Source organism: Lemur catta, chromosome 9 (genome assembly GCF_020740605.2).
Source record: "Lemur catta isolate mLemCat1 chromosome 9, mLemCat1.pri, whole genome shotgun sequence".
NCBI lineage: Eukaryota > Metazoa > Chordata > Mammalia > Primates > Lemuridae > Lemur > Lemur catta.
Genome location: NC_059136.1, coordinates 69,873,291 through 69,898,374, shown reverse-complemented (window position 1 = coordinate 69,898,374; position 25,084 = coordinate 69,873,291). Strand labels below are relative to the sequence as shown.

The 25,084-nt window shown below is 39.9% G+C and overlaps 1 protein-coding gene across 3 annotated transcripts; it reads left to right on the top strand.

Annotated features, from left to right (window-relative positions):
- The first annotated feature begins 4,163 nt into the window (after nucleotides 1–4,163).
- On the top strand, nucleotides 4,164–19,978 carry CA2 (carbonic anhydrase 2). Of its 3 annotated transcripts, none has more exons than XM_045561850.1 (7): nucleotides 4,164–4,398; nucleotides 5,425–5,622; nucleotides 13,295–13,413; nucleotides 13,897–13,989; nucleotides 15,008–15,070; nucleotides 16,316–16,471; nucleotides 19,140–19,978. In XM_045561850.1, exons 1-7 carry the CDS (start codon nucleotides 4,365–4,367, stop codon nucleotides 19,257–19,259), a joined length of 783 nt encoding a protein of 260 aa, XP_045417806.1. In that variant the 5' UTR covers nucleotides 4,164–4,364; the 3' UTR covers nucleotides 19,260–19,978. The 3 variants fall into 3 exon arrangements, with proteins under 3 accessions (XP_045417806.1, XP_045417803.1, XP_045417805.1); XM_045561847.1 differs by lacking the exon at nucleotides 4,164–4,398 and adding an exon at nucleotides 4,824–5,079; XM_045561849.1 differs by lacking the exons at nucleotides 4,164–4,398; nucleotides 13,897–13,989 and adding an exon at nucleotides 4,824–5,079.
- The last annotated feature ends 5,106 nt before the right edge of the window (nucleotides 19,979–25,084 follow it).

Sequence of the window (25,084 nt, the reverse complement as noted above, 5' to 3'; positions counted from 1 at the left end):
CCCTGTGCAATTAGTATAAAAGTCTGTCTCTGGCATCATGGGCTACAGGGCTCTGCAAGCTGCAGCCCCTGCCGGCCTCTGACTTTACTACTTGTCTTCTCTTCCTCAATCACAATCCTCCAGTCACAAGCTTTTCTGTTCTAGAAACTTCCTTGCTCAAGGCCTTTATACTTGCTGTTTCCTTTGCCTGAAAAGTCTTTCCCTGGATCTTTTTTTAGTAGTTCCTCAAATGTCACTTCCCTCAATAGGCCTTCTATAACCACTGTAGCTGAAGTATCATCTCCTCACTCGGCATTCTTTACCGTATTCCTGTTTTATTTTTTTATACTAATTATCACTGTTGGAAATTCACTTTTTTTGTTGTTTCTTTATCATTCATTGAATCCTACCCCCATCCATCCCCACATAAGCTTCACGAGAGCAGGGATTATCTGATTCGGTTCATCACAGGGTTGTATGCCCCATGCTGATGCCTGGCACATAACAGCACTTGGTAAGATTTGTTGAATGAATGCATGACTCATCTTGTGTAGCTCGCATAGTACATAAAAATATTAAGCACAAAATAGGAGATCAAAAAACATGTAACCGTAATAATGATAACTCGCATTTATCAAGCTCTAATTATTGGCACTATGCTAAATCCTTTACATGCATTGCACCGTAATAGTTCTCACCACAACTCTGTGAGGTGGGCATTGTTATTAACCTAGTTTTACAGAGGAGGAAACAATCTTAGCAAAATCAAGACATTTGCCCCAGGTCACAGAACTAGTAAACTAACTCAGATTCAAAACCAGTCTAATTTCAGCACGATGATATTTGTTAACTTGTTGTCCACTTGGATTATTAAAACTTCATAATTTCAAAGAGTATTATGTGAGTAGCTATTCCATTTGTCCTGGGACTCAGGCCAGGTAAGGGGTGCTAGGTACCTAGGATACAGAGGTAAATAATGTAATACAGTTCCCAACCTCAGAGGGCTCGGTTTAATAAGAACATAGTATGTAATTGTGGTAGAATAGATGCCTCCACGACTCAAACACTTCTCTTTCCTCCCATTAAACAAAACAAAACAAAACAAAAAAACTCTCATGCTGCTGGAGGCTCATTCCTCCTAAATTGCTCCCCCAAACCTTCCCCAGGTATTTAACTTTGCATTTATTACATTATATTTTGTTTAGCACTGTCTAGGAAGAACTCAATAGCCATCATTTACTAAGTGCCTACCTGTAGCAGGTGATTTAACTGAAGTCTTTTAACAATGCTGAGGTGGGTGTCCTTATTCCTACTTTACAAATGAGTAGCCAACAGCTTATTGGGGTGGTGAATCACAACCTGATGATTACAATATAGTGTCTGATTAGAATGTGGTATAGATAGAGGGATGTGTGTGCAAAAAGCTATGGGAGCCCCAAGAAGTAAGAGGCTCTTAGCCTCTATAGATATTTACTTTGATACTACAATTGTAACAAATATGAGACTATCTGTTTTTTTCTTAGCTTTTTAGCTAAACATTTAATAAACTATTTATATTTTACTTTGTAAAATATATTAACAATATGTTTATTTTGGAGGAAGCAGATAGTTTTCCATTTTATTTTATACTTATGTTAGAGGCTTTTATTATAATAATTGGAACACAGACTTCAAGTTTTTTTTAATATCATACTTTCCTGATATATTGCCTGTCATTTTTTCCCCCTCTGGGGCAGAGGAAAATACCTTTCTTCAGGTACTGTCATTTCTTCATTTAGGATTATTCTTAAACAAATCCCTTCCTCTAATAGAAACACAGGTACATAATAAGAAAATTATTATTTATTTTTAATTTAAAACTCCAGTGTTAGTTATAGTGTTATAGCCAGTGAATCATGACAGCCTGCTAAGAATGCCCTCAATACAATAAAGTTTACATTAGGACTAATCTATGGGAAGGCCCAAAGTCAACTTCAATATAAAAAACCAGCCAGAAAAAAAAATGCTAAGACAACCACTGTAATACCAAACAAGTTACCCGCCCTCCCCCAAAATTGATCTCTCCTGGTTGTCCAAAGATGAACCACCTTCTGTCCTGTGGCAAGTGTGTGACAATGTCTCTAACAATATTTCTTTGGGGGAGGACCTGCTCCCACTGAGAATTAGTTCACTTTCTAGAAGTGAGAGAGAAGAGAAAATCCCCATAACAAAAGTCCATTTGGTGAACTGCAGTTTGGCGATGTTTGAAGTTTTAGGGTTATTTAATAACCCAAATATCCTCCTATTTCATCCGTTAGTAAAGCCACAATCCAGTTTCACAGGAAATGATGGACTAGAATTCCTGCTGACCAAATAGTCTGGCTACCTTCACAGAATTTTTAGAGCCCATTTTACATTCATAGACTTTTTACGCAACTCAGCATTTATCAGCATCATATCCTCAGGGCCAAGGGAAGAGTCTTACAGCACTGGGAGTCCTTCTCCTTCTGAGTTAAGTAAATATTCTAAAATTATGCAAGGAATTTAAATTGTTTCACTGGGCCCCTAAGAGAGTATGCAGCTACAGAGACACAAATAAAAGTTCTTCTTAGCTATGAACTACATTTGGTAACGGTCCTAGAAATCTAAAAGGTTCATTACTGCTCTTTTTCCTAAGAATCCCCTGAGACATTAATCAAAAGGGCCACATACAGAGGCATACAATTTTCTAGAGTCTTACAAGAACAAGTATATATAACACGAATCATATTTGTGTGGAATTGACTGAAATAAATAGAAGATAGTGATTTTGAGACCAACGTTGCAAACATTTACACTAATATTATAATTTATCCTTTTATTTATCTACAATTTTTTAAATATAAGTAATGTGATGCCAAGGCTGATAGAATCATGCAAAACTATATCCTACCTCCCCAATTTTAATATTATCCCCTCAAAAGATTGCAGAGACCACAGAACAGAAATCCCTTTTAGACATTTTTGTGGCAAAGTTCCCTTGTAGGAAATGAATTCTGTCTTTACCTCAGGACAGCTTGACTTATCCATCAGGCACAGTAAGCACAGTGCCTCAGGTCCACAATACTTTTAGGTGTCTAGGAAAATATTTTCTTTTAAAATCAGAACAAAAATAAAAGTTTTAGGTCAAAGAAAATGTTTAAATATATAATATTAAGATATTAATCTTTATATCAATGTGTGTGTGTGTTAATGAAAAAGGGATCCACCAAGACAAAATGTTTTAGGACCCGCAAAAGTCATAATGCTGCCTGGCCTCAAAAATGTCCTTTCTGTTAAATTATTGTGAATGATTTCCTAGGCATGCCAGATTCCAAGTTTTGTCAGCCAGGGAAATTCTCACGTCTTTGGAAGACATTTGCTTTTTTTTTTTTTTTACTAGAGTCTTCTGAGAAAAGGGATTTTTAGAAAAGTTTTGGTTATTTTAAAACAATTACTCAACTAGAAAGTCTCCTCCCCCACGGTTAATTTTTTAAAGAGAAGGACGGTAGAAGGAGAAGATGAGCAGTGCAGGGGAGGCCCTGCCAGCCCACAACGCAATGCGATCTCCCCGGGTCGCTTTAGTCCGGGCCTGCGGCCCAAGAGGCGGCGGCGCCGTTCTCTCGCTTTATTCCGCGGCCGTCCAGCAGAGGGCGCGTGGCTCTCGGCGCCCAGGGCTGCTCGCTCTCCAGCGCCGCAGGGACCTTATCCCTATTTGCCCCAAGGTCATAGCTCCTAACCGCGCTTGCCCGCCCCAGGGCCCGGACGCCGGAGAGTGAGCCCTCGGAGCTGGCGACCCCGGCGCGGTTGGGGCCGATGGGGCGGGGAGGGAGCGCTACGGGGCCAGGGATGCTAACACAATGGGGACAGGGGATGAAAGACACCGGGGGCCCGGGGCCCGAGCAGTCCCCGCCGTCGCCAGACTCCGCGCCCGGGAGGGGGATGGGGTGCGCGTAGATGCTCTGCAGCCTCGGTCGGACCGAGGAGCCCGGGAGCCGCCGCCGCCGCCGCAGCGCGCCGAGAGCTCGGAGCGTCGCCGCCCGCCCGGGAACCCGGGGCCCGGGCCGCCGACCGCGGGGAGCTGGGCGACGGGCAGAGGAGCGCGCCAGCCCCGCCGAGCGCCCGCGGAGAGGGCGTTTTCCCCGCCCCCGGAGCCTCGCCCGCCCGGCCCGCCCCGACCGCGGGAGACCACCTCCGCCCGTCACCTCCACCCCGGGCCGCCCAGGTCCACTCGGGGTCCCCTCCCCCAGGCCGCCCCCGAGCACGAAGTTGGCGGGAGCCTATAAAAGCCGGTGGCGGCGTGACCCGTGGACACACCGTGCGGGCGCCCGAGCAGCCACCGCTAGACCGGCGCCAGTTCCCGCCCTGCCCCGACCGCCCGCGCGACCATGTCCCATCACTGGGGCTACGGCAAGCACAACGGTGAGTGCGGGCGGCGCCCGATCCCGGGTCCCGATGCCGACGGGGGCCCCTGAGCGCCCGCACCTGCGGTGCCCCGCGCGGGGGATGCCCAGTCGCCCCAGCTCCGGGCCACTGTCGAGGAATCCCCGCGTCCGCCGCAGGCGCGCGGGCCCGGGAGAGCGGGGCGCACAGCCCTGGCCGCGGGACCCGAGGACAGTTCTTCCCGGGCCCGAGCTGGGGACCGTCCTGACTGCACCTAGGAGGCGGCGGAGGGGGGTTATAACGAACATTTTCAGTGGCTGATCGCAGAGAAACTAAGGGACCCCCTTCCCCAGACCCCGCCAGCTCCAGCACCACCTGTGGCTAAGGCTTTCGGCAGGAACTGTCCCGGGGCATTTTCTAGGTCTCCTTTTAATCTATTGCTCTGATTTCCGAGTTTTCTCCGTCTCTCGACTTCTAACGTTGAAAGGCCGGTCACCAGGAATCGGGCTTCAACGTGGCCACAGATCTGGCTTCCCCGGGTCGGCGGGGTGAAGAGAAAGATGCGTCCGGCGCGAGCGGCCCACCTTTGGAGGCCGCGGGGCTTCCTAGGCAGGCAGGACCCGGCCGTTAGAGGAGGGAGCCTGGGCCCGAGCGGCGACTCTGTCCTCCCTGCCAGTGCGTGGCACGGGGGAGGAACCCGGACCTGCTTAAATGACTTGAGTGAGCTTGCATACCTCAAATCCCGAGAGTTAGTGTCTGCCCAATTTCAGTTGCTGAATTTCAGTAAAACGACTATATAATACGGCCCTCACTGATCTAAGAGCTTTACGTGTATCGATTCTAATTCTCCCAAGGACATCTATAAGGAAGATATTATTAACCCATATTACAAATGTGGAAACTGAGGCACAGATTAAGTGTTTTCCCAAAGGTTACTCAGCTGTTAAATGGTGCCGCTAAAATTGGAACCGAGCAGATCGGCTCCGGAATCATTGCCCTGTTTTAGGGGTCTAGGTGTACCCTCCCCACAATGGGGGATTCACGAGTGTCTCCTCCCGCCCCCAGGACCTGAGCACTGGCATAAGGACTTTCCCATTGCCAAGGGAGAGCGTCAGTCCCCTGTTGACATCAATACCGGTGCAGCCAAGCATGACCCTTCCCTGAAGCCTCTGAGTGTTTACTATGAACAAGCGACTTCTCGGAGGATCCTCAACAATGGTCACTCTTTCAACGTGGAGTTTGATGACTCCCAGGACAATGCAGGTCAGTGTTTAAAAAATAACTTGTGACTTTAAAACACTAGCTGTTTTCCCTGCTTAATGGAAGGAGTCAGAAGCAGCGGCAGGAAACCCCTTAACAGTACAGTGTGTCTCAGTACTCAAGATGCCACTCTGATAATGTTGGATAAGTCCCAGACTCTGAGAAGTAGGCTAATTACCTTGAAGTGTCCTGGGACTTTCTCCCCTGTAAAAGTCCTGGCATTTATGTAGGGCATTGAATGACTATGATATGCTTGTGAAAAATCACGAAAGGCAAGGTCCCCTGGCAATAAAGATCAGCAATGATGAGATTTGTACAAATTGAACGTTTAAGATCCATTGTAAAATATTTGTCTTCTAGAGTTGGTGCCTATCCATTAGAAATATATCTTAGTGAATATTATCTTCAAGGTAGCATTGAGAAGAGTGATGAAAACCTGACAATTTCAAATAATGAAATTCTTGGAAAATATTGTATTTATGAATATTCCTCAGAATTGGCAGCTTATCTTGCTATCTATCCAGAAATTGATTCCTCAAACGAAGATGTTTTAGGCTTGGGGGACATATCTGGCCCATCACTGACAAAACCAATTACCATCATTTATTTGTAATAGAGCTGTTTACAGGATGCCTACCGAATGCTTCCTTTTTCTTATTTAAAAGGGAAGAACAATCCCATTCAGACATAGTAGCTGCCTTCTTTGCTCACTGGTTGGTTTAAGTGCCAGTGCCCTATTTTCCTGAGTGCTTTCCTCTGAAGGTCATTGAAATGGTGCTGTAGACACATTCTGTTCGGTGGTGGTGTGAGAGAGCAGGGAGTGGTGGCGGGAAATGAGAGAAGATAGAGGAAACATTCACTAATGTTGCCAAGGTTTTGGAGTAATGACCTATGGTAGTAATATATTATATAGTGTGTAATTGTAACACTCATAGTCAAGTTGACTATTCTTTTTCAGTACCTATACAATATACTCAGTTCAGTTTTGAAAAAAATTCTTGCTCCCTCCTTCCCTCTTTTTAAAAGTTTAAGACACTTGGCTTTCTGAAACAGTGATTCTAGAAGACAAGTTGATGCGGCATAATGTGGAGATGATCTGAGAAATGTTTTCACCCTACCGGTGCCTGTGTATAACTCTTGCCAGTACACGCGCACACACACACACACACACACACACAGGCACACACACACACACTCACTCACTCACACTTACACATTCTGGCATAGTGTCATGATTTATAAGAATCCAGTAGTGGATGTACATTGAAGACCCTTCAATGATTCTGCTACATTGCCTTCCCAACCATTCCTCTCACTCAGAAGAAACAATGGTCAAATAATTAAATTAAACAATTTATTTTTTCAAGAAATTGAAATTTCAAGAATACTACATATTTATAATATGACAAAGCCAAAGGTCTCGAGGTACTATACATACAGAAAGAATGCTATAAAATTTCATGTCCAGTCATTTAAAGAAGTGAGCTACTTTAGTCTGGAGCTGTCAAATTTTTTTTAAGAGCCACAATGATATTATTGTTTTCAATGGATGTGATATCTACCAAAATATATGCCTCATTAGATGTTACATAGAAATTAGATGTTTAAAGTCTTTTTTTGGAACAATGAATAAACAAATATCTAACAAATGGAAGCAGATGAGGTAATTCCCTGTATTCTTTAAAAAATGATTGTGAAATAAATTGTTCCAGTAATATATATTCCCAGTAAGTGGATTTCAGCACTGTAGTCTGGTGGCTATGAGCATAGTCTGGGGCCAGACAGACCTAGACTTGAGTTCCAGCACTGCCACCAACTAGCTCAGTGACTTTAGGAGTAAGAGTAACTTAACCTCTCTACGTTCTAGTTGTTTTTAACTGTAAAATTGGAGTGACAGTAGTATCTTCTACAGAGGAAGGATTAAATGGGACGGTATATATAAAGCGTCTAGCCCAGTGCCTGGCACGTAGCTGTTCTTCATGAATGACCTCTGGTGTTGTCATGACTATGTGCCATTTGCCTTTATCAGGAAATTGCTGTAGTTGTTGTGCCTGTGACAAGGTTTCTGAAGAAACTTTTTATTTAATGAGCTTTAAGATTAGTTCCCATCGCTTGATGGTATTTTAAATTTTTATTTTCATATATTCCAAAACACCTTACTTGTCATATTAAATATGTCCTGATTTTATATATGAAGTTAACATACTGTTATATATTTTACCATGAATATGTCAGTTAAGCTTTGATGGGTTTCTCCAGGAGCAGTAACTAATTAGAGCTAGCCATATTTTCCCAGCTGTTAATATTTCTTCTGGTGAGATTGTAGAACAGAGTAAAACTACGGGGTTGAGATAACTCCAACCCATGTTGTTTGAGACGCATGTATTATCCACATAGGTCTTGTATAAAAATCATTCCTAACACCAATTTAATGCATGCTAAGCTAAGCATCATGAAGGCAGGATGGAAGCCAGGTCCCTTTCCTGCATCTCCAGGGCCCATGCTGAGGGTACGTGAAGTAGAAAGACATAGACATAGTAGACATTGACATTCACTTTGATGTAAGTACAGAAAGGACGTTTCCGAGGAACCATGGAAACATGGAGACTTAGTAGTCTAACTGTGTAAGTCAGGAAAGACTTTCCAGGGTAAATAAGGCTTATGTGGAAGCTTGAAGGACTTTGATGTCTTGGGACGAGCCTCCAGGCAAAGGGAAATAGGAAACACCAGAGGACTTAAGAGAGCACAGTATGTGCTCTAGACGGGCAATAGGTATGTACTAAAAACAAGGGTCAGGAGCGAATATTGGAAAGACTTGCTCTCCTTTGCATATGAGAGATTCCTTTGTAATTTTGCCTATCCTACATTTTCAGTTATTTTGGTTAAACGAGGATGCAGAATATACCAAAATGTTGATAGTAAGAGAAAATACATCTACAGGATACATTTTAAAAAATCGTACCATGTGGAAAAACAACCTTTAGACTTTTTTTTTTAAAATCATAGACTCTCAAAGCTAGAACAAAAGGTAGAGATACTCTAGTCAAACCCATTTAAAATAAACATGAAGAAACAGAAAGCTAAAGAGTTTTAAATAACTTGCGAAGTCGTCTCCTTCTTAGTTTGCTAGATAGATTAAATGACAATCACTTAAAAATAGAATTTGAATAAGAATCTTTGATAATCATAGTTAACATTTAGTTTGTACACAGCATGTTTTAAAAAACTGATATACTTTTCTATATATTGAAGTCTAAAAATAATTTATTTGTTTTGGTTACTTAATTGTTTTTAAATCCATAGTTTAACATCCCTTTGGTTAGGAGTTATTTTTATAGTGTTAACATTTTTAGATATCCTTTACCCCTTATTTCCTGTATTTAAATGCAGTTCATGTATCTACACTCTCTCCCCCACCCTACTCACCCCCATTTAATGAGATTTCAGCCTTCTAGCACTTCTCATAAATTCAGGTTCTCACTGCGATGTCCTAATGTTACCTTATACCCAAACTTAATTTTTGGGTATCAGGAACTGAGCAGCTTGAGTTTATTGCTATGTTTAAGCTTGAGAGAATTCTTTTTAAATGTGGAGTTAATAGGCTTTAACTAGAAGCTTGGATTAAAGCTCTCCTCAATCTTCTAAATTCCTTTAAAAATAAACCACCTTAAATTCATCTGAAATTAATGAAAAATTGCTAAGTCATTTAAATTAAAAAATAACTCTCCCTGCTTGAGATGTTTTATTATCAGCTTTATCTGGGAGAAAAGAATGGCAGTCAAATTATTAACTCCTGCTTTTCGCTTTTATTAATGAGTTTAAAGTTGTCCTACTTTATTGAAAAGTTAGGGGCAAATATTGGAAGCCAGTGCTAGAATTATTGGGCCAACTCATATACAATTCTTAAATCATTTATGGTTTTTTGAAATTGTAATTTTTAGATATGCTATTTCAAGAAAAAAGAAAGAAGGAACCAGAATGAGTTTACTTGTGCTCAATTTTAGCAGATCATCATCTGTGTGACATAATAGATCTTCATAAATGGGCCCTGCTGGACTTTCAGGGACTTGGTTTTGAAGCACTAAGATGTTTCTTACCACAGCTATCATAAGTTAAAAAGAAGCATAACAACAACAAACAACAGGGCTTGTCACGCACATGGTTAATGGTAGCAGCAGAACCCTGAATGTCTAGAAAACTGACCAAAGCTTTCTACATGCTGTAGTTGATTATGTTTACATCAAAGAGCTTTTCTTTTACTCCTGTATAATTGTCATATAGGTTAAACTACAACTTCTGTTCTCTTGAATTTTGACAATGTTTATTCTCATGAAAGAGCCAAACATCTTATTGCTTTAAAAAAATGAAATATGGATGTCTGAGAAAAAGATTTGACACGAAGGCCTAGGATTATTGGCTACTGCCAATAAACAAAACAGTAATGTAGGATTTTTAAATGTTCAGGTTATTTTTAGAGAAGATGGTTCAGCTCCTGGAAATGCCAAGTTTTCTGTAGAATTATTCATTTGCTTCGTTAGTAGGAAATCGCTTAAATTTTAAACTAAGGATTATTGGGAAGAGTTTATTTGTATTTTGGATTTAAGAGATTATTAATGTTCACTAAGGTCTTTGGCTTATTATTCCAATGCATTTTAATTAAATAGTAATAGTAAGTGATCAGGAAGAAAAATATTCAAAAATATTAAATTTTTAGTTTTTAATTTGTATAGGTAGTCTGATTTTTTTCAAAATTACTGAGTCTCTTATTTTTCATAAAAACATAATTTGCATAGTTTTCCCAAATAACGTGTATAGGAAGACAGATTGTTCTATAATATTTTACTTGGTACTTAGTTTGTGTTATCTATAGTATATATAACTCATGACAGATCATGAAAATTAAAATTGACTGGAGCTCTTAGTTTTGAGATTTGAATTCAAATTAAATTTTGGGAGTCTTGAAAAAAATATTAGAGTAGAAAACCTTATTTATGTATCTATTTATGTATCTCCATCCCTCATGGAACATGTTTCCATGATACAATAAATCATTGGCTTTTTAGAGCCCCACTACCATGGCTGGATTTTATAGAAAAAAAAAAAGTGCAGTGAGAAATTTCTGCTATTTTTAAAGATTATTTTTGCATTAGAAAACAGGATTCATTTTAAATAGGAAAAATTTAGGAAATGGCATACAGTAATCAAAACAAGTAAATAAGTAGATCTGGAATACAGCATAAGCTCCTTATCTTAAACCAAAATGTGATCTTTTCTGTTTCTCAAATGAAAACATGTATGCTACCTTTATTAGAGTTTGCAACAATTTATTGTTATAACAATATTATTGGGGGACTTCTTTGCCTAAACTCCATGGTAAGAATTTGCTGAGAAATAATGAACTAGTTAAAGAAGGCCAGATGTGCTGCTTTCTGTAGCAATTAACTTTAAGGACTTAGTAACTTTTCCTAGTTACAGTGGGTTTCTAATCTTCATAATAATAAGTTATATTTTAACAAGGGCTAAAACAGGTGTATGGTGACAATAGATTAGCACTGAGTGTGTTTAATCATTGAACCCAGAGCCAGCCTGCCTGCTTTTCTTTCTTTCTCTTTCTTTCTTTCTTTCTTTCTTTCTTTCTTTCTTTCTTTCTTTCTTTCTTTCTTTCTTTCTTTCTTTCTTTCTTTCTTTCTTTCTTTTTCTTTCTTTCATTAGCAAGTCTTGTTTAATAAAATTTATATACACTCTTGCCTAATTCTAAATATTCTCTGAAACAAGTAAGTTAAAATGAAATTTTAAGGTTTACAAGAGAGAAAATAAGAATAAATAGCAAAAGCTTTATTCTTTTTAAAATGTAAGATACTGGTATGATTCCTCACAGGTGGAAAGCAGATACATTTAGAAAATCAGTTATCTCAGATGCTTAATATGGTTTTATTTAATGAGTTTTGCCACCTGGTAGAATTAATGTTGTTACAAATGGCATTGGCTTTTTATTATCAGCCCATCTGTTACTATCTTTAAAGAGTTAATATAAAGACCTTTTTTCAGTATCAATTTATTTCACAAACATATTTCACTTTTAGGATATATTGTTATGAAAAAAAAAAGGAAATTCTTTTATTTTTGAAAAAGTCTAGTATTGAGGGCTAAGACTCATTCTTTCCTTACTGAATGATCAGATAAAAATAAACTTTTACAATAGTTGTTTTTGTGTTTCAAGAGATGTGATTTTTATCAGAATGTATGTTTCTTAACAGATCTGTAATATAACACCATTTATAAGTTGTTCTTTCTGTTTTCATTCTTCTTTTTTTCTTCTGGCCTATTGCAAGGAAGAGGTGGCAGCCAAAGATTACGTGAGGAGCCCCAGGAAGGCCCCCCTGCCTAAATATCTTCCAGCCAGTTTTATCTTTTACTTTGAATAGATGAATGGCTGTTGCTTTCATTTAAGCATATTTAGGTGAAGCTAAGTGAACAAACTTTGCACAGACCTCGTCCCTTTGTTTTGCAAAGCTAAAGTAAGTCTGGGCTCACTATTTTGTGGAATTATAAAGCAAAGCTAATAAGATACATGTATAGCAACAGATGTTTTAATCTCAGTACTAGAAAAGTGAAATTAAAATAGTAGCACTAAACTACTTTTAAAAGCTTTTAAATATTTTGGTTAAATCCCATTAATACTTATAAGTTAGGTAAAAAGTTTTTGGGGGGATGATTTCCCACGATTTTAATCCTATCTCAAGACACAACTCATTAAATATTTACAGTAGTCTAAGAATGTGATTTCTACTATTGATTTTACTGAATAAAGTTATATTAATACCAGAATAGTAGAATCATGGGATAGTTAGAATTTTAAATTCTTGGAGATAATAGAGCACATTACACTGCATGTGGAAAATGATCAGCAAATTACTGGCAAAGTAATAGATAATTTAATGAATCCATTTTACAGATTAGGGAATTAAGGCCAAAGAGGTTCAATGAAAATTTTTATGGGGACAAAGCTACCTAGCAGCAGTGACAATCCAAATTTTAAAGGCTTTGGGAAGCCTATGTGAGGACAATTGGATTTTATAATGTTAAGATCAATGGAATGCTCATTATTTCACAACTTCTAGTATGTAGGAACTGGTACAAAGGGCAGCAAGGCAGGCTATAGGGCAGCCGCTGGGCCGTGGTAGAAGACAGGTGCCCACGTTTGCAGGCGTGTGCAGCAGACCACTGCACTGGCACACAGCTTCATTGGCTCTTCCTAAGTGATTCACAGAGGAATTATTATTTCTATTTAACATTTCCTTTCTCTGGACGTGAACATATGACTCCAAAACAAACCCAGAAAAGAGGTATCACTGTGCTCAGAAAAGAAAGATGAGAAAAGCATCCATCTTTCAGCCAACACATGTGAGGAAAAACAAAACAAACAAAAAAATTGAAATGATTTTGTTCAGCAGTGTAGACTAAACTGGAGTCTGGGTTTAATTTTAATTTAATTTTCACAGAGTGAAAATGTGGCTAAAGGTATACATTTAGTACTATAAAATGGGACTGAGGATGGTAATATTTAGTATTATGTATTTCATGTGTGTATGTATGTGTATATGTGTGTACATACATGTCTATGTGTGTATATGTGTACACACATGTATAATACATATATATTTTTTAAATTTAGTGCTCAAAGGAGGACCCCTCGATGGCACTTACAGATTGATTCAGTTTCACTTTCACTGGGGTTCCCTAGATGAGCAAGGTTCTGAGCACACTGTGGACAAAAAGAAATATGCTGCAGAGGTAAGAGATGATTTATTTATCTCCAGGTCAAAATGTTTGTAAATTGACAGTTAGCATTAATTTCAAAAGCTTAATTTTGTAAACTCAACTCACAGTAAGTGAACTACTTCTTTTACAAAAGACCTTCACATTTGCTTTTATAACCTTTAATGGTGACATTGCAATTAAGGCTCAAAACTTTCTCTACTGTCTCCAAGGACACCAGTTGCACAAAGTAAATGAATTTAAATTCATTAATTTGTGCTTTCCCTCAGAACTATACGTTTCTTTGTCTTAGCAGTTGTTGATGAAATCGCTTGCCATTCTACCAAGTGCTAATGTGGATAATTAGAATTAAAATGAAAAGAAAGTTTTCATTTAAAATTATCTACATTTTTACCTTCTTCAGTAACCTTTGGCTGTGAGGAAAAGATCACTGGATAAGATCTATAAGCTTTTATTACGTAAATCATTCATTGTGGGTTTGTCTCCCATGGGCTTTAGCTTCACTTGGTTCACTGGAACGCCAAGTACGGGGATTTCGGAAAAGCTGCGCAACACCCTGACGGGCTGGCTGTTGTGGGTGTTTTTATGAAGGTTAGTGGACGGCCCGGTGCTTTTCTTTCCCCGTTTTCAAGAAAGGTTGACCAGACAGAACATTCATAGCAAACAGAACATTCTACAAAAGAACGTAGGAAATGCCTTTGGCTCCAAAATATTTTCAGTCTTATTTCCCCCTCTGTATCTGCTGGTAGCAGCAGAAGGAAGACAAAAAAGACAATCTGAGGGGTATTTATCAGGTACTATTTGGATGTAAATGGGAAGGACATAAAGAGGTCAGCTTTGCACGACTGCTAGGTGTTTGTTTTGTTCTAATTTAACCTGAAGCTACACAGAACTACTACATGATGCTAAAGTAAGATCAAATTCTGGAGGGGAGAAGGACAGTGACTTGGTCCTGGAGAATTTCAGGCAACAGGGGGACTCAGCAGGTTGAGCTGCCCTCTAGACAGTTGTAAAGGGCAGTGAAGAAAGGTCTGGGCTGGAGATTTATGAGCGCTGATTCATAGGTTGAGGTGGAAGCTACAGGAGTCTGTGAAATGATCCAAGGCCGGCATAAAGAGGGAGATGGGAAAGTAGCTCAGGATGCAGCCCTGAGAAACTGTAAAACATAAGGCCTTTAAGGCAGGGGGAAAGAGGTGAATGACTAAAAAGGAATACAGGAGTCAAGGGAGTCACTAAGAGGTTGGAGGGCACAGGGAAAGCCAAAGGAGGAAACGATTTTTAAAAAGAAGGGAAGACAATAGCGTAAAAGCCTGCAAGCAAATTAAGGTAAGCACTTGAAGAATATTGCTGGTTTTGGAGATCACTGGGGACATTTGACCGGGTGGTTTCAGGAGGACCATGTGGGCAGAGGAAGAGGCAGGCTGAAGATTCAGTGAAAGCAGGGAAGTCCATGGTACCAGTGTCATCTAGCTGAGACTGATGTGTGGCTTCTGTAAAGTGGCAGATTTGGGTTCACTATTTGGAGAAATTTTATAACAGAGTCACCCAAATCAAAACTGTTACAGTACCACCTAGGTTACAGCATCTTGTCCCTTGTGTTTTTCTATAGATTGGCAGTGCTAAACCAGGTCTTCAGAAAGTCATTGATGCTCTGGATTCTATAAAAACAAAGGTAAAATGGAATTCTCTGCCACCTTAGTAGAGTACCTATTTTCAATACTCCATTGATTTTGGATTTTCTTTTGATCAAACTGAACAGTCTGGATGACATGTAGTGTTTGAATGAGTAAAAGGTAAAATATTGTGTACGTATATTTAATTATCTTTTCTTTCTCCAAAAGTCGTTCCTAAAGCTAGTATAATTCTAAGTCATGTATCTATTTAATCTTGCTTCCCTATCATTTGAACATCCATACATAAAAGTCAGAGAATCTCATGACTGGTCATGATCATCTGGTCAAATTTTTCACTCATTCATACAGCAAACATTTGTTGAGTATTTTTTACGTGCCAGCCACCTTGCTAACGCAAGAGATACGATGGTGAACAAGATAACTGAGGCCCTGTTTCATGGAGATTTATATTGTGTGACCTCTTTGAATTGATCCACCCGGTGTTTAAATGCTCTCTACAGCATAGCTGTGTTGAGGTCATTGAGCATCTACTTAAACACCACAGTGACTTCCAGTGGCAGCCCTGGCTCTGTGAAGCTGATCCTCACATTGATGCAGCACCTGTCTTCTGAAATGCTCACCTTTCACTCCTAGCTTGATCCCCTTGAATTATATAGAATAAACCTGATCTCCATTCTACATAACCCTACTCTGTCTCTACTCTGGACTTTCACTTACCACCAGCTAATTATCTTTAGTTTCCTTTAACTATTCTCATATGACATAATTTTCTCTCTTTGCAGCAAGCTTTCACTCGCCTAGTAAATCATTCCTGTTTGCTTTAAGATTGTAGTGTCCAGAACTGAATGCAGTTCTTTGGTTCTGATCTAGTCATCAAATAGGACAGCAATAAAAATCACCTCCTCATCGAGGATACTCTATTTCTGTTATTGCAAACTAAAATTGCATCATTTTACTGGCAGTAGTCTCATTTAAAATACTGGGTGTGATCAGTTAATGACTTAATGGAAAATATTACATAAGGGATTATTTTAGAGGACAAGATGAAAAATGGACAGGTGAAAATAAGAATCAGTTTTCCTTGCTCACACCTGCCAATTTATATGTCCAATTGAAATGTCTTCTGTTAATCTCATTTTGTTTACCGGTGAATATAGAACCACTCTTTAAAAAAACTTTTCTGGCTATCAGAGGGGAATATACCCATTTGTGTCCCCCTCTCTCCCACCTGCCTCCTCTCTGATGATGTGATGGTTTTAACCTGTGTCTTTGCCCTGTTCCAGGGTAAGCATGCCGTCTTCACTAACTTTGACCCTCGTGGCCTCCTTCCTGAAAGCTTGGACTACTGGACCTACCTGGGCTCACTGACCACCCCTCCTCTTCTGGAATGTGTCACCTGGATTGTGCTCAAGGAACCCATCAGTGTCAGCAAGGAGCAGGTAGGTTTTCTAACGGGAGGCCTGTTTAGAGACCTGGAGTGTTTAGTCAAGGCAGAAGACCTTGGCCTCTGGAGTCAGACAGACCTGGGATTTAATCCCCCTTCCGCTACCGCCTGCTATGGAACTAGTGCCCGTGACGGTGCTTAGCAAACAAACAGCATTCAGCAAATATTTATTGTTATTAACCATAACCTTAGGCAGTTTGTTTAGTCTGTAAAACTGGGTAGTCATTGTGAAGATTCAGGAAGAAATGTGTCTATCACCTAATAAATGGTTTCTTTGTCAGTTATGAGGAAACTGAAACTCAGAAAAATGGGATTTCATGGTCAAGGTTACATAGGTATCAGGGATAATTCCAGCCTACTGCTCACTCCCATCAGAGGTTTCTGCAGTTTTATTTATATCAGCATGCATTTCTGAATCCTGACAAAAATGCAAATCATCCCTTGGAGAAAAAGTATCTATTAAAACTCACTCCAAGCTGCTTTAGAGGCCTAGGGCAGATATTCTTACATTTCCAATACAATGTAGTTTGTGACGTTCAAGTGATTAATGCAGCTTCTAATTCACTTCACCAAAGTGGATACAAGTGAATTTTTCCTAGACTGTCTCTTAGCACACAGTTGAAATGTAGAAAATGGACATTCCTTAGGATTCACAAGAGTTTGGATCCTGAATAATTTATGAAGCGAGTCAACAGCCAACAGTCTTAAAAATGATAACTGTCTCTGTAGTTGTAGTGGGATTTAAACCTACAAAAATTCGGAATCATAGTTTAGAGCTGCAATGTGCACCAGATATTATGTCATCCAACCTTCTCAATTCGCTAAGCTAGAATTGTAGTGGTAAACAGTCTGAGAAAAGTGAAATGCTTTCCACTTTGCTACTTCATGGCAGAATCAGGTCCGGGAGCAAGGATTCTATTTCTGTGTTCTGCTTTAGATACTAACTCATAAGTACTACAGATATTCCACATCTTTCTTTAGAGGACATCTATAACTAACTAGAAATTTACTTGTAATATATCAAAGTGGGCCAAAAAAAATAATATGCTTGACTGGTCTGTCAGCTGAGTATTGACCTTGTGGTCATAATGTATTTGAGCAACCTTCTTAAAATAGTAGCATAAGGAAAGGTTATAATAATGCCACTTCTTATTTGTAGATGCAGTGTTTGAATTATAATTAAAAACATGAAAATTTTTTTTCTTCCTTCACTGGGAATAATCTACCTTGACATCATGGTCTAACATTCAGAGCTGAGGCAACAAATGGATTTATTGTATACACACATACTCATGGCCAGAAATACACACATAGGTAAGGGCAATTGAACCTATTCCGGTAGTCCCTGTGCCATGAATTTTCCCTTTAAGGTAGTACGTGGTATTAAACTAGATATATTAATTGTGTATATTGGCAAAATACCAATAGGGCTGTTTTTCATATCCTATGACATGGAGTCCAGAGGACTCATGCTCACCTCAGGAAGCCCAGAGCTCTGGTTCCTCCTTTGTTGTTCCATTGACCTTGCCTTGGTCATTGGTGACTTCACCCTCAAGGTGATTGCAAGAGCATTTTGAGAATTACATCCAGGTATAACCACCTTTCGAGGAGGAAAGGAACACATCTTCCATTGGTTCCATAGGAGCAGAGAAGCTGTTCCCTGATATTCCCAACCAAACCTTTCACATTTCCCTAGCTAGAACTGTGATTCTTGCTTAGTCAACAGCAAGGGAATGTGATCACCATGGTCAGTTAAGACCTAGAAATTTACCCACTTGAGGCTTAGAGGAGGAGGGCAGATGTCTGATAGTGAGAAGGTATGGAGGGATGGATGTGGGTAATATAAAGAGATCTTCTAATTCTGCTACCTATATTTTCCATACTGAGGTTGTTTCTCTGTGATGCTAAAATAGAGTCAAGTTGACTGATATGAGGATGTAATTTAATCAGTGGAGTGGAGAGTAGAAATTGATTGTACTGGTTTGATCTGATTGTACTTTATAAACAGACTGTCTTCCAGATTACTGGGATTCTGCCATAATGTATCAACCCTAGATGTTCTTAGAGCATTCCCTTGCATTGCAGTCACGATAGTTGTGCATGCTATAATAGTTGACCTAGGTGAAATTGACTTTGTGGGAGTGATTGAGGGAATATTACTGGACAAAAGAGATGGGGTTAAGGGCTGTTGATTTGTGGGCTGCTATAGTCCTTCCCATGCCACCCTTCTTCATTTAGATCAAGTCTTGTTCAGAGGAAGGGAGACATCACTTTTCAAGAAACTTGATGAAGTAGGAGACTGTTTAAGGGCTGCCTGTGTCACAGTGGTGGACCAGGAAACAAACAAGTTTAAAAGGGTATGAGTATAGACTTTTAAGTATGAGTTGATAGACTTTTGATCAATTTTGAAATTAAAAGCTCACTGAAAATTTCCTTCAAAAATGATACCAACCTTTTTGTGTATTTTATGTAAATTGCTTTATTATAAAAGCATACATACATAATCTATACATGATTATATATGTGTTGGGAATCATATTGAATTTTGGCCACTGATACACAGTGCTGTGAATATTGGGGAATGCATTTTAAGATATAACACAAGCATGTAAGTGAATACTATCGTGAAACTTTAATTTTCAATTTTTTGTTGTGTCTTTTAGATGATGAAATTCCGTAATCTTCACTTCAACGGGGAGGGTGAGCCTGAGGAACTGATGGTGGACAACTGGCGTCCGGCCCAGCCACTAAAGAACAGACAGATCAAAGCTTCCTTCAAATAGGTTGATTCCACGGCCAACATTCAAATAATGAATTTTCAGGTGTTTCCTTTTACCTAAGCACAAATCTACCTTGGTGATTTGGACCCTGGCTGCTTTGTGTCTGGTTTTTTGGACGCTTCATCTTTCACTTGACGTCCTGACGTGCTTACTAATAAAATGTGAAGAGCAAGAGCAATTGTCATGTTTGACAGAATTGCCTCAGCTGGTTGGTGCTTTGCTTATGGTAGTAGGTAGTAGTAGTCTTTCTGTAATGGAGAAATGTCATGTAAGGAATAGGAATAAAGTACCTTGACTTCTTGCACAGCATGGAGGGTGATATGCACTCACAATTGTTCACTAAAATGCTATTTTTAAAACATAGGACAGTAGAGTGGTTGAGTGCAAATCCCTATCATGAGATAAATTGAGTGGTCAAGGCAAACCAGATAAAATAGTCATGATTCTATGTAATGTGAATCAGATCAAATAAATGTTCAGCACTCTCATATGTTATAATAGAGAAAAACTTTAAAAATTCTTATATATTTGTAGCAAAATTATCTTCGAAATGAATTATGTTGTAATTTAGTGACTTTTGAATTACAGAGATGTAAATGAAGTATTATCTGTAAAATTATTATAATTATAGTTGTGATACAGAGTATATTTCCATTCGAATAATATATCATAACTTAATAAATGTTGTATTTTAGATATATTCTCTAATAAAATTCAGAATTTTAGTCTGGGTTATTTTATTGTATGCTGGGCAGTGGGTTATACCTTAATGGAGGAGCAAATGTCTACTTTTACAGTTCATATCAATTCATTATTAATAGTAAGCCATCTTAATTGGCTTACTCATAACTGAAGGAATCTCCATAAAAGCAAAAACCCGGGAGTTTATTTACTATTTGCCAAGTACTGTTTTAAGTGCTTTCTGAGCACTCATGTGACCCTCATGACAACCCTGTGAGGATTAATCTTGCAGGGGAAATGGTTACATTAAAAGGAGCAAGGTAGAGATGGGAGAAGGAAGAGGATACACACTGAACCAATGCAAGCTCCTTGGAAATAAAGTAAATAAAAGTCCATTTCATTCAAAAAGGGAATTCAAGTGATAACCAGAAGTAAAATAATAATCTGAATCTTCAAAAGGTCAGTTATACCTATTCCAGAGAGGAAGAAGAAGAGTGAATAAATGACATAAAAATATTTGACTACTATGCCTGTTCTGGATGTAGCTCTGTGCCTTGACCATGAAAAGTTTGGCTAATGAGTTACTCTGGGAAGCCAAGTTTAATGCGCAGCGTAGGTTCTACACTTCAGGGAATAAAAATCTGTTGTTACTTGAGATAGAAAACTTTCTAAACTCATTTACAGTCTCACTTGCTTTCCTAAGGAATTATTCTGAGTTTTGTATAGGATCCCAGCTCTTCCCGCCCTCTCTGGTCCTGGGTATCCAGAGAGAGTGATACCTGGGTGGAAGCTCTTTGCTTATTGCAGCTCCTCGCCCCTTCCCTGTGCCCCGCCCACTCTCGCCTCCAGTCCTCCACTCAGTGGCGGCAAGCTGGTTGGGGACTAAAACCTGCCACTAAAGAGCATCTCAGTCTATTCCGGCTTAAGCAGCTTTTTTTTTTTTTTTAGGTTTCTTATCCCCCATTCACACCAGCCCACTCAGATGGAGCCTGGTTTACTGGGGAGAGGACCCTCGTTCTGCATGATGTCCCCTAGGTCCTTGCTGGCCTCTGCCGTGGAGTGGCTGGCCCAGGCCTCGATCTGTGTCTGCTGATGTGGGACCTGTTTCATCTGGTCTTTGGAGGCACCGGTAGCTGAAGGCTTATCCACGCCACTCTCTAGGTGCAAAGTCCCACACTCTTCTATTATGACCCTTGGGAAGGGTTCAGTTCCCAGAAGGCAACAGGGTAAAGAGGAAGCCAATGTCACACAGTAAGAGTCACACAGGGACACCTATCTCCTCTGACCCAAGTACCAGGTTTTTTTTGCTGCTCCTCATTGCCCAGGTTTGACCCCAAAAGACGGGTGGGAGGAGAAGGACACGAGGACACATCGGTACCTGACATCGTTGTTTAATTTCTCTTCCCTCCTCCTCTTTACCCTGGGTCAGAAAAGGTTGGCTGTCCCTGCTTGGTTCTTCCTGTTCGGCGGTGGCTTCCCTTATACCATGTTTCCTTCCAAAAGCAACATTCACCTGGCCCCCTCCCCAGGGTCAAAATGCACAGAAAGAAAATTCGTTTCATAACAAGGGAAAGGCCATCGGAAAATATTTCAAAATCAGTACCCGCGTTACACTTAGCAATATGCTGGTGCCGACACTTCAGTGGGATTTCTTTAGCCCACCTGGTAAAATCTAGCAGAAATTTAACCTGTGTTTCTCTTTTTTCTCCATTTCCTCTCTGTCCCTGACTTCTACCTTCATTTTAAGTGCTACGTAGTGTTTCAGTGCGTTTGACAAAAGGTAGCAGCATTACTTTTCATCTAGTATTTCAAATTTTTCTTTTTTCTTAGTGACAGGATCTTTCTCTGTCACCCAGGCTGGAGTGCAGTGGTGCAATCATAACTCACTGTGTCCATGCCACCACATCTAGCTATTTTTTAAAATTATTTTTAGAGATGGGGTCTTGCTATGTTGCGCAGGCTGGTCTCGAACTACTAGGCTCAAGTGATCCTCCCACCTTGGCCTCCCCAAAAGCTGGGATTACAAGTGTGAGGCCACCATGCCCAGCCTAGTATTTTTAACAGTTTGTTTCAGAGAACTCTGAAATCTCTGATACTGAAAGGTTCATGTTCCACAAATAGAAAAGTACATAATTTTCTTTCTACATAAGAAACAGAGATGAGGCAGAGATGGTCCATCTGTGGGACTTGTGTGGAGAATCTCACCATACTGGCTTGAGGCTGCAGCAGTACCCACGATGGAATTGCATTGTGTAGAGCAGGTGCCCCCACTATCAAGGATTTGTCTTGTAAGTAGAGACGCCTGGAAACAGGTGTAGGAACATGGCCTTCAGCTGCCAGGGTCCTGGAGGTGCCTGTGGAGAGAGTGAGTCCCGTGCAGTCCTGGGCACCTTGCACATTTCAAGCCAGGGCTGCAGATGTGTGAAGATTTCCTCCACACACATTTGGATTTTGGAAGGAGGATTTTCCCTGATGTTTTTAGAGAAGTATTGTTCTGGGTTCTTCTCTTTGAAGAATGATCCTGACTGGTTTGGCAGAGGGTAAAGTGCCCTCCCAGAAGGGGTCTGCTCAGTCACTGGGCTGTCATTTCTCCCCACCCTTCCTTAAAGATTTCAGGTCTGCATGCTTTGTGGTCTGAAGTCTGTTCTCAGAAAGTTCTGGCAGAAACAATGATGCCTTTCAGCCTTGATACTTACGCATGGGGCATGTGTAGAATTTCAAAATAAGTTTTTGGTGTGTGTGTATACAATGTGTGTGTTTATGATGTGTAAGATATTTTATATATGGCTCTCTCGGAGAGCCACCTGGTTCCTTTAGGAGCCAATATTGAAGTTGGATTTAGCGTTACATCTTCCTATGTCCCTTCCTAGCCATATACTCTCAAAACCAGAAAATTCAGTGTAGGCTGAAGTTGTCATAGAGAGAACAGAAGTGAGGTTTTACATCACACGGCATGCATCCTTTCATGGCCCAAATCCCCATTCACCACCAGTCTCATCTCCCCTGGCTTCAGTCCCCTGTCCCTGGAGCCTCCCTTGGGCCTCATTTGCTTCTCTATTTCTAACACAGAGCAATTTAGCTCTACCTTTCCTGCCTGTTCCCTCTCCATACACACACACACACACACACACACACACACTCAGAGACACACGCACATGTGGATACGTGCACCCACCTGCACATGTATCTGTCTCCTGATACTGTGCTACAGTTAATCATGCTAAAGGTAGCAAGGGAAATTTCTCCCAGTGTCAAGATCTCTCCATAAAGGTGGCAGGAGAATTACAAATATTTATTTTTCTTGTCACCGATCACTTTAGTACTATCTCTCAGATTTCTCAACACAATCAAGTAAAGATTATTCCCATTTTACGGATGAAGACTTGGGGTCTCAAAGAGGCTAGGAAATATTCTCAAGACCCCACAGCAAATGTGGCAAAAAGAGGGTGCAAGCCCAAGCTTTAGTGTTCATGTCCTCTCTACTGTATCACATGAAGGATGATACTTGATGGCCCAGGGCCTGTTCTCTGTGTCAAACCCTCACCCCAATTCCTATCCTTTTGATAAACTGCAGGTTTTCTGGCCAAACTACAAGGAATAGGGCTCACCGGGCTGGGCTGGCCAGGCTGGCAAGGGGAATTTGAGAATGTGAACTGGGCCAGGCTTTGCCCAGCATGGCACCTGGCTCAGGGTAGAGGTTCAACTAGACCTTCAGTAGATATTGCTGAATGAATAGATAAATGTATTTAAAAGTCAAATGTAATGAAAGATGGCTGGATGTGGTGGCTTAAGCCTCTAATCCCAGCACTTTGGAAGGTTAAGGAGGAGTTCAAGGTTACAGTGAGCTATGATTAGTACCATCATCGCACTCCAGCCTGGGTGACAGAATGACTCTCTCTCTCTCTCCCCATCCATCCCTCCCTCTCTCTCTCTCTCTCTCTCTCTCTCTATATATATATATATATATATATATATTCATTTTATGTATATAATGAAAAGAATTCTGAAGGTGGATGTTGGTGATGGTTGTACAACAATGTGAATGTACTTAATATCACCCAATTAAATTTAAAAAGGTAAATTTTATGTTATATGTATTATATCACAAATTTTTAAAGTCAAATGTAAATTAAATTACTTTAATGTTATCCATTGTTTTATTATTCACTTCTTCCCTGTCAGTTGAAAACAGGCATATTTTGCACAAAACAAACAGATACTAACAAATCTAACTTAGAAAGGGGATAAGACTTAAGACGTGGCGCCAAGATGACCTGGATTTAAGAGTGGCAAATGTTGTGGTTGACCACAGTGGGTTCTGGAATTAAGAGTGTCTAGGTTTAATGCCTGGCTTTTGTCTCATAGCTGTGTGAACTGGAGCCAACTATTTAATCTCTTTAAACATTTTTCTTATCTGTAAAATGAGGATTATAATACTATACTAATATAATAATATAATACTAACACATAGGATTTTTGTGAGCAAGTCTAGGTAAAAGATAGTTATCATGCTTCAAAGGCACTCAAAAAACATCAACTGTGATTAGTAAGTCTCTAAAAACAAAAAGCCTTCAGTATTAGTCTGACTCAAACCAGGCTGCTACTTGCAAACAGCTATGATTGACTTCTTACATAATCTTTCCTCTCTTTCTCCTAGGTATCTGAACACCATCTATGCTGTGTTCTTGAATAATGACCCCAAGAATTCATACCTGTCCTGATCATTCTGTGAAATATTTCTTAGTAATGAGTAAATACTAGCTGGAAAAAGAAGTAGTATTTTTTCCATTTGCTTCAAAATCTAGGAAGCTTTTATGCAACCAGAAAATAAAAGCCAATTGCTTCCCTATTGCATTCTGCAAAATGCGTGTTAAGTTAAGACTAGCCTAAAGCTGCCTCCTTACATATTTTAACTTTGGCCTAAAGGTTTTCCTGTACCTAGTGAACTATAACCAAACTGGAGGTTTAAACAGATTGTAACCTACTCTTGTACCAATCACTGAGTTTCAGCCAATCCCAGGTGGCCAACTGTTCAAATCGTGTTCAAATAAGGCAAATGCTGAGCTGTAGCCGATCCGATTGTTTCTGTTCCTCACTTTCGTATTTTTGTACCTCGGTTTCCTTTTTCTGTCCATAAATCTTTAACC